General features: G+C 39.2%; 1 protein-coding gene across 8 annotated transcripts in view; it reads right to left on the bottom strand.

The window, feature by feature from the left end:
• Positions 1-13,941, bottom strand: part of PIWIL2 (piwi like RNA-mediated gene silencing 2) — an 83,384-nt gene that overhangs the window by 24,836 nt on the left and 44,607 nt on the right. For all 8 annotated transcript variants that reach the window (XM_032332128.1, XM_032332129.1, XM_032332131.1 and 5 more), the window contains exons 17-20: positions 12,301-12,402; positions 11,608-11,724; positions 10,713-10,801; positions 9,727-9,832 (exon numbers count right to left, since the gene is read on the bottom strand). In XM_032332128.1, coding sequence (XP_032188019.1) covers positions 9,727-9,832; positions 10,713-10,801; positions 11,608-11,724; positions 12,301-12,402 — 414 coding nt within the window. The remainder of the gene's footprint in view (positions 1-9,726; positions 9,833-10,712; positions 10,802-11,607; positions 11,725-12,300; positions 12,403-13,941) is intronic.

Below are 13,941 nucleotides of genomic sequence, written 5' to 3'. Positions count from 1 at the left end.
CTGTAAATTTCCCTCCAAGCACTGTTTGCCTACATCCACAAGTTCTGGTATGTTGTATCTTTGTTTTTATTTATTTCAAAGTATTTTTTAACTTTCCTTGTAATTTCTTCTTTGATGCCTTGGTTATTCAGGAGTATTAATTTTCATGTATTTATGAATTTCCTGAATTTATCCTTATTAAAATTTCTAATTTCTTTCCACTGTGGTTTGAGAATGTATTTTATGTGATTTTAATCCTTCTAAATTTAATTGGTCTTGTTTTATATCCCAACATAGTTGACTATCTTGAGAGAATGTGCCATATACATTTGAGAAGAGTCTATATTCTGTTGGTGGAGAGTTCTATAGCTACCTGTTATGTTTAGTTGGATCACAGCATTCAAATATTGTTTCCTTGTTAATCTTATTTCTAATTGTTTTATCCATTATTGAAAGTGTGGAGTTTTGAAGTCTCCAAGTAATTACTGTGAATTTTCTTTTCATTTCTTTTCTCTCTTTTTTTTTTAAGATTTTATTTATTTATTTGACAGAGAAAGGCACAGTGAGAGAGGGACCACAAGCAGGGGAGTGGGAGAGGGAGAACAGATTTCCCACTGAGCAGGTAGCCAGCCCAATGTGAGACTCGATCCCAGGAACCTGGGATCATGACGTGAGCCAAAGGCAGACGTTTAATGACTGAGCCACCCAAGCGCCACTGTTGAATTTTCTATTTCTGCCTTTAATTATGTTAATTTTAGTTTCATATATTTTGAGGGGTCTATTTTGGGTTAGGTTCCTATGTATTTGTATTTTAGGTCTTCCTCACGGATTAACATTTTGCCATTATAAAATGTCCTTCCCTATCTCTAGTAACAATTGCTATCTTAAAGTCTGTTCTATCTGATAGTACAGCCACTCCATCTCTGTTTTGGTTACTATTTGACTTGTATATAATCTTGTTCTATCCTTTTACTTTTACTTTCAACCCACTGTGTCTTTGACACTAAAATGTGTCTCTTGCAGAAATTACAACCATGTATTTTTCACTTAATCCATTCTCTAATCTCTTTTGAGTGGGAGGTTTAGTCCGTTTCCAAGTGAGGTAATTACTAATAGGGTAAGATTACTGTTTCCCACATGGTTTATATCTATTTTGTCCCTCTATTCTTCCACAACTGCCTTATTTTCTATTAAACAGATATTGTCTAGTTACCATTTTAATTTCCTTGTTCCCTTTGTTGTATTTTTCAGAGGTGGGTTTTTTGTTTTGTTTTGTTTTTAAGATTTTACTTATTAGAGAGAGAGAGAATGAGCACAAGCAAGGGGAGGGGCATAGGGAGAGGGAGAAGCAGACTCCCCACCCAGCAGGGAGCCTGATGCAGGACTTGATCCCAGAACCCTGTAATCATGACCTGAGCCTAAGGCAGATACTTAACCAACTGAGCCACCCAGGTGCCCCTCAGAGTTCTTTTCTTAGTGTTTTCCTTGGAGATTAAACCTAACATATTAACTTGGAACAATATAATTTGGTTAATTAATATAAATTTCAGCAATATTAAAAAACTTTATATATGACTCCATTCTCTCACCTCTCCTTTGTGCCTTAATTGCCACACAAATTCAATCTTTACACTTTGTATACACTTCTATTCAGATTTACATCTATTATTTTAAACAGTTGTTTCTTAAATCATGGAGTATGAAAAGCTGACAAAATACATTTTGCTCTCTTTTATATTTATCTGTATGGTTACCTTTTCTGGTGCTACTTATTTCTCCATGTGGACACAAATTACAATCTAGCATTATTTCATTTCTACATGAAGGACTCCCTTTAGTATTTCTCACAGGACAGGTGTGCCAGTGATAAATTTTCCCAGTTTTTATCTGAAAATGTCTTAATTTCTCCTTTTTTTAAATTGGAATACTTAAATTTTATTTTGCTTTTATTTTATTCCCCTTTCCTTATTTTTTAAATTTAAGTTCAATTAACATATAATGCATTATTAGTTTCAGAGGTAGAGTTCAGTGATTGATTCTCCTTCATTTAAAAAAAAATTGACTGGGATGCCTGGGTGGCTCAGTTGGTTAAGCAGCTGCCTTCGGCTCAGGTCATGATCCCAGGGTCCTGGGATCGAGTCCCACATCGGGCTCCTTGCTCGGCAGGGAGCCTGCTTCTCCCTCTGCCTCTGCCTGCCTCTCTGTCTGCCTGTGCTTGCTCGCGCTCTCTCCCTCTGTCTCTGAAAAATAAATAAAATCTTTAAAAAAATAAAAATAAAAATAAAAAAATAAAATAAAAATAAAAAAAAATTGACATAAGAGGAGCCTGGGTGTGGCTCAGTCATAAAGTGTCTGCCTTCGGCTCAGGTCAAGATCCCAGGGTCCTGGGATCAAGCCCCGCATCTGGCTCCCCGCTCAGCCAAAGCATACTTCTCCCTCTTCCACTTCCCCTGCTTGTGTTTTCTCTCTTGCTGTCTCTTAGTCAAATAAATAAGTAAAATCTTTTTAAAATTTGACATAAATAACATACCATAAAATGCTCCATTTTGCAGTCAAATGCTCTACCACTGAACTATACCCCTTAAAATGCTCCATTTTGAAGAGTATAATTCAGTGGTTTTCAATAATATTCACCTAGCTATGTACTAATTCTGTAATATTTTCATCACCAAAAAGAACCCTGTACTCATTAGCACTTACTCCCCATTCTTGCCCACATTCTCACTCTCTGGAAACCAGTAATCTCTTTTCTGTCCTTATGATTTGTCTATTCTGGATAGTTCAAATGAAATGCTATATAAAATAATCGCATTTTTATATCCAGCTGCTTTCACTGAGTTTACTATTGTCAAGATTTATCTCATTTTTAGTTTTTCTAGATCTGAATTCTTATTCAAACTTTTTCTTTCATTATTTTGAATATGTCCTCCCACTGCCTTCTAGCCTCCATGATTTCTTTCTTTCTTTTTTTTTTAAAAGATTTCTATTTGTTTGACAGAGAGAGATCGCAAGTAGGCAGAGAGGTAGGCAGAGAGAGAGAGAGAGGGAAGCAGGCTCCCTGCTGAGCAGAGAGCCCAATGTGGGACTCTATCCCAGGACCCTGAGATCATGACCTGAGCCGAAGGCAGCAGCTTAACCCACTGAGCCACCCAGGCACCCCATAAATAAATAAAACCTTAAAAAAAAAAAAACTGAGAAAGCAAATTTATGGAAAACTCACAGCTAACATATACTTAATAGTGAAAGACTTAAAATTATTCTCCTACAAACATCAGGAATAAAAGAGGATGCCTGTTTTTATCGGTGCTGTCAGTGTTGTACTGGAAATTCCAACCAGAGTAACTGTGCAAGAAAAAGAAATGACAGACATCCAAATTGGAGGGGTACCTGAGTGGCTGACTCAGTTAGTTAAGCATCTGACTCTTGGTTTGGGCTCAGGTCCTGATCTCAGGATCATGGGACAAAGCCTTGCATTGAGCTTCATGCTCAGCTCAAAGGCTGCTTGGGATTCTCTCACTTTACCTCTTCTCCTCCCCTCTGCCTCTCCCCCTGGCTCATGTGAGCGTTTTTTCTCTCTGAAACAAACAAATAAATAAATAAATAAAATGTTATAAAAAAAATGTAAAGTATCCAAGTTGAAAAGGAAGAAGTATAATTTGTTTATTTGGAGATTCCCTGATTCCATGAATAGAAAATTCCAAGAATTTTTGAAATAAGAAAAAGCCCTAAACCTAACAAACTCAAAAAAATGATAAGGTTAAAGATTAATACATACAAACCAGTTATGTTTCTGTATACCAGCAAAGGACAATTCAAAAATGAAATTAAGGGAACAATTACATTTACAATTGCATCTAAAACAATAAAATTCCTAGGAATAAATTTAATCAAGGAGGTAAAATATTTATATATGGAAACTATAAAATGTTGCTGAAAGCAATTAAAGATGACCTAAAAAAATAGAAAAAATATTCTCCGTCTATATATTATAAGACTAAATATTATTAAGATGGCAACACCTGCAAAGCAATCTACATATCCAATGCAATCCTTATCAAAATTCCAATGGCTTTTTTTTTCAGAAATGGAAATTTCATATGAAATTCTAAGGGGCCCTGAACAGCTAAAACAATATTCAAAAAAAGAAAACAAATCTGGAAGACTCACACTTCCAGATTTCAAAACTAACTATAAAAAGAAACAGTAATCAAAACAGTCTTGTACTGACATTAAGAATGACAGACATACATGGACAAAAGAAAAACAGATAAATTGGACTTCATAAAAATTTAAAATTTTTATGCATCAAATTAACATTATCAAGAAAGTGAAAACATTCCACAAAATGGGACAAAATATTCGCAAATCATTTATCAGACAAGCATTCTGTATCCAAAATATGTAAAAAACTTCACAATTTAACAACAAAAAGATAAATAACTCAATTAAGAAATGGGGGGGGGATGGGGAAAAGGGGCACTTGGGTGGCTCAGTCAGTTAAACTTCTGCCTTGGCTCAGGTCATCATCCTGGGGTCCTGGGATTGAGCCCAGAATCGGGCTCCCTGCTCAGCAGGGAGTCTGCTTCTCCCTCTCCCTCTGTCCCTCACCCCACTCAGGCTCTCTGTCTCTCTCTCTCAAATAAATAAATTCTTTAAAAAAATGGGGAAAAGATCTGAAAGGACTTCTTCAAAGAAGATATACAAATAGACAATAAGCATATGAAAAAGATGTTCGACATCATTCGTTATTAAGGAAATGCAAGTTAAAATCGCAATGAGTTACCACTTCACAGTGGCTACAATTAAAAATGGAAAACAAAGTCTTGGCAGGAATTGGGGAAATTGGAAATTCTATACATTGCTGGCAGGAATGAAAATGGTGTGGCCACTGTGGAAAACAATTTGCTGGTTCCTCAAAAAGTTAAACACAGAATTACCTTATGGTCCATCAATTTCACTCCTAGGTATATACCCAAAAGAAATGCAAAGAAGGGGGCGCCTGGGTGGCTCAGTGGTTTAAGCCGCTGCCTTCGGCTCAGGTCATGATCTCAGGGTCCTGGGATCGAGTCCCGCATCGGGCTCTCTGCTCAGCAGGGAGCCTGCTTCCCTCTCTCTCTCTCTGCCTGCCTCTCTGCCTACTTGTGATTTCTCTCTGTCAAATAAATAAATAAAATCTTAAAAAAAAAAAAAAAAAAAAAAAAAGAAATGCAAAGAGGTACTCAAACGAATACATATATAAACATATTTACAGCAGTATTCACAATAGTCAAAAGGTAGAACAAGTCCGCATATCCATCAATAATGGATGGATTAACCAACTGCAGAATACACACACAATGGAATATCATTCATCCATAAAAAAGAACAGTGATATATACAACTTGCATGAGCCCTAAAAACATGCTCAACAAAAAAAGCCACACATAGGGGCGCCTGGGTGGCTCAGTGGGTTAAGCCGCTGCCTTCAGCTCAGGTCATGATCTCAGGGTCCTGGGATCGAGTCCCACATCGGGCTCTCTGCTTGGCGGGGAGCCTGCTTCCCTCTCTCTCTCTGCCTGCCTCTCTGCCTACTTGTGATCTCTCTCCATCAAATAAATAAATAAAATCTTTAAAAAAAAAAAAAAAGCCACACATAAAAGGTCACATATTTTATGACTATTTCTATAAAATGTATCCAAAATCAGTAAATCCATAGGGACAGAAAAGCAGAGTAAACATTACCAGTAAATAGAGTAAATGGGGAATAATTACCTCCCTCCCAAATCAAAAAGACGTTGGACCTGGCAAGTAGATATTTTGCTGTGCTTGCTTGAGGTGAAACCTGGGTCCATGAAATGAACAGATACAGGAAGATTGCAGCAATGCAGAAATGGATTGAATCTAGACATTTCTCTTGCACACTCTGAAGTGCAGAAAGCCACCAAGAATTGTTCTGCCTGACAAGAGGAGATAACAGAGAATGCAGATGGCTCTGGGATAGATTCCCTAAAGGGAAGGCCCTGCACATAGGTGGCAAGTTAGACTATCCTGGTAGCTCCAGGAGGCAAGAAATACTTCCTGACATAAATAGACATCTACTGTGGACTGGGCTATGCATACCTCCTGGTAGATATAAATGCTCAAAATACTAAAAAAAAGACCTACAACAAAAGATATTGTATTAATTTGGACTGACAACCCACATTTCCTCAGATCGAAGAACACAATTTCATCCTCAGAGTAACAGTTTGATAGCGAACAGAATGGACAACTGAAACATTTTTTTTTTTTTTTTGGTCTAAAATGCAGAGAATAAAGGCATGAGGGTTGACTTGCAAGATTTCATGAGTGTGTACAGACACTCAACATGAACAGGACCCAGAGGATGCCTCTCCCTTTCTCTGGGGGATCCAGAGAACAGAGGATGGAGAAAGATGCTGGTATAACAATACTTTTTTGTTTTCCTCACATGACCTAAACACTTTTCTTCCTACTGGTTCTCAGACCAGAACTGCAATTGCAGATGCCCAAACTGGGATAAAGGGTATATCCGTTCTCTAGGGCTGCATAACAAAGTACACTAACTGAGTGGCTTCAACAACAGATAGGTATTGTTTCACAGGGGTGGAGGCTAGAAGTCTGAGATCGGGGTGTTGGCAGGGTTGGTTCCTTTTGAGGGGTATGAGGGACAATCTGTTCCATGACTCCTTCTTAGCCTCTGGTGGCCTCAGGTGTTCCTTGGCTTCTAGACGGCGATCTCCCTGTGTCCTCACATCATCTTTCCTCTACATGTATCTGCCCCTGCGTTCAAATCTCCTCTTTTCATAAGGACACAGTCATATTAGATTAGGGTACACTCTAATGACCTCATCTTAACTCCATCATCCATAAAGGCCTTATTTCTAAATACAGTCACATTCACTAGTACTATGTGTTAGAATGTCAGTAACTTTTGTGTGTCGGGGAGGGTATAATTCAATCTACAACAATCTCTAAGCAAAAAACTGTAACTATACTTTTAAACCTTTATGATGAAATTCCTAAGGGCCTGATGGGGTAGATCATGCTTTCACCCCTCTAACAAAATTGAGGTTCACAGGAAATGCAGCTAAAATCCCTAGTGGTCAAGAGAGTTCACTAATTCTGTACCTGTGTAGCCCTCCCTATATGAATGGGAGTGGACTAAGGGGGAAAGCACCTACCATGCTAGAATTGCTATCAGCAACCTACACCAGCACAGGGGCCAAACCTAACATTCCTTCCAAAGGAAGAAAAGTTGAGGTATAAATGGAAAGAAGGAAGAATGGTAGTTGAGGATAAAGGAATGAATCAACAGTTATGCAATGAGGGAAATCCAGTATTACATTCATTGGTATCTCAAAGCAGGCCTTGAACAAGAAGTAATAATATTGCCTGTAGCTTAAGTGTACCACATGCCTGAAAAAGTACAGCCACGTTGCTGAGACTGTTCTTGCTTTTAGAACCTGACAATGACAAATGAAAGCCTGCAAACTTAAGTGGCATAGTTCTGGGAGATATTTTGGTCATGTAATATGACAATGAACCGGAATAATTACTCATGCCTGAGTGGAGCTGTAGTAATGTCTCAGTATCTTCTGATTCATATTTCAGGTTGTATTTACTACCATACTGCAATGTGATGGGACACTAACCTTGTTGGTTAAGAATCAGTTCTATTACTTAAACAAGTATTATAGTAATACTGATGTTGACAGTCAAGTATATTTGGAGACTTGGTTAATGCTTCTTCAGGATGTAATACTGATGCAAGAATGAATGGCCTGAGAAAGAACTGGATAAGTTAACCATCAGCGAAATTGTATGCTCAAGAGTTCTGCACAAATTTAGTGGAAGGAATAAACAGTGGCAAATCGAAGGGGAAAATGTACTAAATTAGTATAAACAAATGAAAATGTATGTAACAGTTTTATAGGCAGATCCATTATTTAAATCTATCCTATCCCCACACCAGCTCCTCCAAATATTAGGCATATTCATACTGAGACTACTGGACAAATGGAATGCAGTGAAAGTGATACTGCATGACTTTGCAGGGTATGGTATAAAGGCAACGTGATTTCCACCTGGCTCTAGTTTCTTGGACTACTCACACCTTGAACTGTGTCCCACCACACTGTGAGGAAGCCCAAACTAACTCATGTGGAAAGACCACATGAGGGGCACCTGGATGGCTCAGTCGTTAAGTGTCTGCCTTCGGCTCAGGTCATGATCTCAGGGTCCCGGAACTGAGCCCCACATTGGGCTCCCTGCTCAGAGGGAGACCTCACTTCCCCTGCTTGTGTTCCCTCTCTCACTGTGTCTCTCTCTGTCAAATAAACAAAATCACACACACACACACACACACACACAAAAAGAAAGAAAGAAAAGATAAAAGACCATATGAAGAGTCACCAGAGCCCACTGCACTTCTTGACTTCGGAATCATAAATGCTCACTGCATGTCACTAAGTTTTAGGGTAAACTTGTTACATGGCCATCAATAACCAAGCAGTGCTCAAGTAATTCACAGCCCAGAGAAAGATAAATAAGGATACAATGAACTAATATAAGGCGAAATGCAATAGCCACTACACAGAAGGTAAAGAAGGGGACTTGGAAAAAAGAGGCCTTGGAAGAGGAAGGAACATAAAGAAATAAGTCTAAGGGATGGAGCACTGGGGCGGTGGGGGGGGATGGAAAAGTCTTCAAAGAAGGAATCTTTGAAAATCTAGCACCTAACAGAAGAGCTTGAAGGGAAATAGTGCCAACAACAAGAAAAAGGAAGGTGTGGTAAGACTTGGTGACAAGGTAGTATATATATAGGTCTCCTTAGAGACAAAATTCAACTTTTTTTTTTTACATGATCACAAATACTGAAAGAATATTAAACTATTTGAAGGACAGTGTAGGAAGCAGTCTAAAAAGAAACAAGATGGCGTTCTATTGACTGTGATCATACGAAATAATTAAATTTCTTGCTGTTACTCTCCATGCAAAGGGCTAACTCTGACCCTAAGACATGAAAACCACTTATCAGCACTTCCTTTGATGTAGTGGCCAAGGTAAAACCCAGTACTTTGCTTGCTCATTGTGCCAGACCCAGTATCAGTTTAATGACAGCAATTCTCCACGGTTAGCATTCCTGGGAGTTCTAGGGGTGATTTACAGGGAGGCATTTGTCTTGAACCGAAATGAAAAGTACCTAGTAATAGCCATAAAAAGCTGAGTAAATTCATAAGCTGCTTTAATTGCTGAAATTTACCCCCACTTTCCTGATAAGGGCATGAAAATTATGTCTACAGACATCAAGCTGACAAACTGGGAATAATCATTACTTACCAAACAAAATCAAAGTATTTATCTCTGGTACAAGCAGAAGCCTGAAAGCAGTCCCTTTGAGATACCTTTGCCAATCGCCAAAGTTGCCAATGACTAACTTTTCAGTCTCTTTAGGAGATACCTTTAATTTGGGACCCCTCCCACTAAGTCAGACTTCCTCTTAAAATGGTCAGATAGGCAGTCCTTAAAAACCCCCAACTTTACAAAATTTCTGTTCTGGGACACCTGAGTGGCTCAATCAGTAAGCGTCTACCTTCAGTTCAGGTCATGATCCCAGGGTCCTACTCAGTGGGGAGGCCTGCTTCTCTCACTCCCTACCATTCCCCATGCTTGTGCTCACTCTCCCTATCAAATAAATAAAATTGTCAAAAAAATAAAGAAATAAAATAAAATTTCTGCTCTCCTCACCTCATAAAACTTTTTTAAGGAGCCCACCAGGCACAGCTTCAGGCTATCCACAATCTCCTGATGAGGCATCTGGAATACCACTCGTGAATACCATTTTGTGAGAGTGCTGGGGAAGAGGCAGTAAGAGAGAGACAGATGAACACACACTCACAGAGGAAGGTCCACAATCTGAATGTCAGTACACACAGGCTCATCTATGCACCAATACAAATACCTAGTAAATGCATTTGTGTTACAGGTAAAAACACATGGCAATACAGGGAAAAATATATGCCACATATAGAATGTAAAAATATAGACATAATTGTGATATTTGCTACAAAACCACTTCCAGCTGAAAAAAATTAACCACCTAGATAACCACCAACAGAAGACTAAATAGTGCTCTAGCATACAATAAATTCCATGCAGCACTTAAGAAGAATTGGTTGAGATTTATTTGTATGGACATGAAGAAATGTCAGCAATATATAATTTAAGTACATAAAACAAGCTAAGGTATAGTATACACATTAATATGCTATTTTGTATACATATATACACCACTTATATGTGTTACTATGTGCATAAATGAAAATATAGAAGTATATATATATCAAAATTTTGGTGATAGTTACTAAAAGATGGCCCATAAGGTACTTTCACTTTCTAAATTTCTGTAGTTATCTGCATGAGCATGCCTTGTTTTTACAATCAGAACAAACAAAAAAAAATTCCTCATTCCTGGGGGAAAAATCCACTAAGACACAGCCCCCATTTTGAAGCTGATTACACCACAGCCAGGGGAACAAACTTACAGATCTGACAAGTCTGGTAAATAGACTAGATAAACTAATAGGAAGATAAGGGAGGGAAAAGTTAAGTATACTTTTATAAAGTATACTTTTACTAAAATACAAAATATTAGAAAGCATTCCCTGGATTTATAGTAAGACTGGCATCAAAATGAGGTAACCTAACAAAATGGCATTATAAGTAGTACTTACAGATTGATGCTTGCAACGAAGCCAACCACAGATCGCATGCCGCGGCTAGGATCATGGTAAACATCCATCCCAATCACCATTAATTGTTTCTGGGTTAGAAAACAAAAAACAGACCCCAAACAACAAGCAATCCATCACCCCATCTTTTTGTTATCTGTACCCCAAAAGCAACATATGAAAATAAGTTCTAGGAAAGGAAGAGAAAGACTGATATCAACTTGACATTTTTTTAAACACTATGAACAAGTCAGAGATCTAGAACAGGATCACCACACTTCTTCTGTAAAGGATTAAACAGTAAATACCGTTGGGCTCTGTGAGCTACACAGTCTCTGCAGGAACTCTTCAGTTCCATCTGTTGTTACAGTATGAGAGCAGCCGTAGCTAGTCTATAGAGAAGTATGGTTGTATTCCAATAAAACTGCACTTAAAGGGACGCCTGGGTGGCTCAGTTGGTTAAGCAGCTGCCTTCGGCTCAGGTCATGATCCCAGGGTCCTGGGATCGAGTCCCATATTAGGCTTCTTGCTCGGCAGGGAGCCTGCTTCTCTCTCTGCCTCTGCCGGCCGTTCTGTCTGCCTGTGCTCGCTCTCTCCCTCTCTCTCTCTGATAAATAAATAAAATCTTAAAAAAAAAAAAACAAAACCTGCACTTAAAGACACTGAAAATGGATTTTCAAATAATTTTCACGTGTCAGGAAATATTAGTCTTGTTTTTATTGGTTTCAACTGTTTAGATTTATAAAAACCATTCTCAGCCTGTGGGCTATACCAAATCAGGCTATGAACCATTTAGACTACTAAGCATGGAGAATAAAGATAACTCTATGAGGAAAACAACTAGGTAGGAGTCTCTGGAGAGCTAAATTGAATGAAGACACATCTCAGCATCACTCACCAGAGGAATATCCACTCCCCAGAGCTCACCACCCAATTTACAATTAATCTGAAGTAAAATTTTCTGGGCCACACTCCGAAGCCTGGTTGGCTGACCAATGGTTCGGACATTGATGACCTATAACAAAGGGGTGTGGGGAAAGAGGACACTATCAGCTTGTCAGACGATGAAAACAGGCCTAAAGTAAATACTACATTTGTTTAGGAAACCCCAGTTAGCAGATAATACACTTTGACTAGTTCTAATTCTAGGATTTCTAGGCAAGCATTGAACTCACACATACACACTCCCCACAAACACAAAACAAAACAAAAAACAAAACAATAAACAACCAAAAAACAAAAACTTTCAAAAAATCTCATACAGGGTAATTTTCTTTAAACCTACTAAGGAAAAACAGCTTTCCCCTTTCAGAGTGAAGCCTATGCTCTCAGAACCCAGTCATGTGAAACCACTCAGCAGCTCACCCACTGAACCAGCAAGAGTAACTCATTTGGGAACATGAAGGCAGCATTTACAAAGAGCATCTGCTTTTAACCAGGTTATTCTAATAAGGGGAATGTTCCACCAGACAGTATGCACACATGGCTTCTAATAGTTACTTCAGTCTTTTTGAACACCTGCATCCCTCTTTTCAAAGCCTCAAGGGAGGCTAGAGTTTCCATCTGTGCCTCCTGCCCAGCTCCCACTCACCTGTGAGGGCACAGGAGCCTGCACACAGCACAGCTTTTTAATGGCCCCATAGAGATCGTCACGTGTGCCCATGATGATGCAAACAACCATCTGTATCTTCCCCTTGAGGAGATAAAGTACATAAGTCAGGCTTTGAAACTCTCAGGGCACCTTGTTGGGGCTCCAGCTGGGGGCAGTCTAAGAGCCTGCAAAGTCGTGGGACCTTTAAGGTGGAAGAGGACTGAAACAAAGACGGTAGACATTCCAACCCCAAACAGGTCTTTGAACCTTTGCTGGGTTCAGGGCTTCTTTGCACAGATATGGAATATGATACCATAAATTATCCAGACGTCTTTCTAGACGCCAACTGACATCTTTCTTAGGACACTTAAGATGCCTGGAAAAGGCAGGCTTGAAAATTTGGAAGGGTTACTTGGTTGCTGCTTTCAATTTCCTATATTGCTTTTTACCATTCTCTTCAGTAAACTAACCACCTTATTACATTCATACCACAAAACTGAGGAAACATGGAGTACAATACCACAAGAAACTATTAGGAGCCGAACACAAACAAATGAAGCTACAGCCAAATCCGTAAGTGGCTCTACCTTTCTCTCTGGTTACAAGATAGAATAGTATCACCCCCAGAGTATCTCATACAAGCATCCTTGACCCCTTACTGTTTAATAAGAATTCCAACACTGGAGGGGCGCCTGGGTGGCTCAGTGTCTGCCTTTGGCTCAGGTCAGGATCCCACGGTCCTGGGTTTGAGCCCCACATCGGGCTCCCTGTTCATCGGGAAGGCTGCTTCTCCCTCTCCCACTCCCCCTCCTTATATTCCCTCTCTTGCTGTCTCTCTCTGTCAAATAAATGAATAAAATCTTAAAAAAAAAAAAAAAAAAAAGAGTTCCAACATTGGAAACACAGGACCTTTCAAAGTCTGAATAAAGAAAAGTGAAATGAAGGTGAAAGTGAAATGAAGGTGCTAATCCTTTATGCCAGAAAGAGCTATTAATGGCAAATCAATAGTATATTATTCCAAATCAAGATTAGTGTTAGATTAAGACCTCTCTGAGGGATGCCTGGGTGGCTCAGTCCGTTAAGTGCCTGCCTTTAGCTCGAGTTATGATCCTAGTTCCTTGCTCAGCGGGGAGCCTGCTTCTCCCTCTGCATGCCTCTCCCCTTGCTTGTGCTTGCATGCACATGTTCTCTCTATGACAAATAAATAAGCAAAATCTTAAAAAAAAAAAAAACCTCTCTAAGGACGCATTCTAGTAATCACATCAAAGAACTTCCAAAGTCACGGAGAACACAGGCTGCACACTGGGAGCCTATGGCCTGGACCTACCAAACATGTAGCTTTTTAGTCCCTACAGTGACTTACATGTGTTGTTTTTATTAATACTTTTTACATTTTATTATTATTATTATTATTTAAGATTTTATTTATTCGTTTGACAGAGAGAGACACAGCGAGAGAGGGAACACAGGCAGGGAAGTGGGAAAGGGAGAAGCAGGCTTCCCGCTGAGCAGAAAGCCTGATGTGGGGCTCAGTCCCAGGACTCTGGGATCACAATCTGAGCTAAAGGCAGACAGTCAATAACTGAGTCACCCATGTGCCCCTATCATTTTTTTTTTTTAAGTAGGCTCCATGCCCAGTGT

Source organism: Mustela erminea, chromosome 2 (assembly GCF_009829155.1).
Source record: "Mustela erminea isolate mMusErm1 chromosome 2, mMusErm1.Pri, whole genome shotgun sequence".
Classification (NCBI taxonomy): Eukaryota; Metazoa; Chordata; class Mammalia; order Carnivora; family Mustelidae; genus Mustela; species Mustela erminea.
This window is presented reverse-complemented; position numbering and strand designations above follow the sequence as displayed.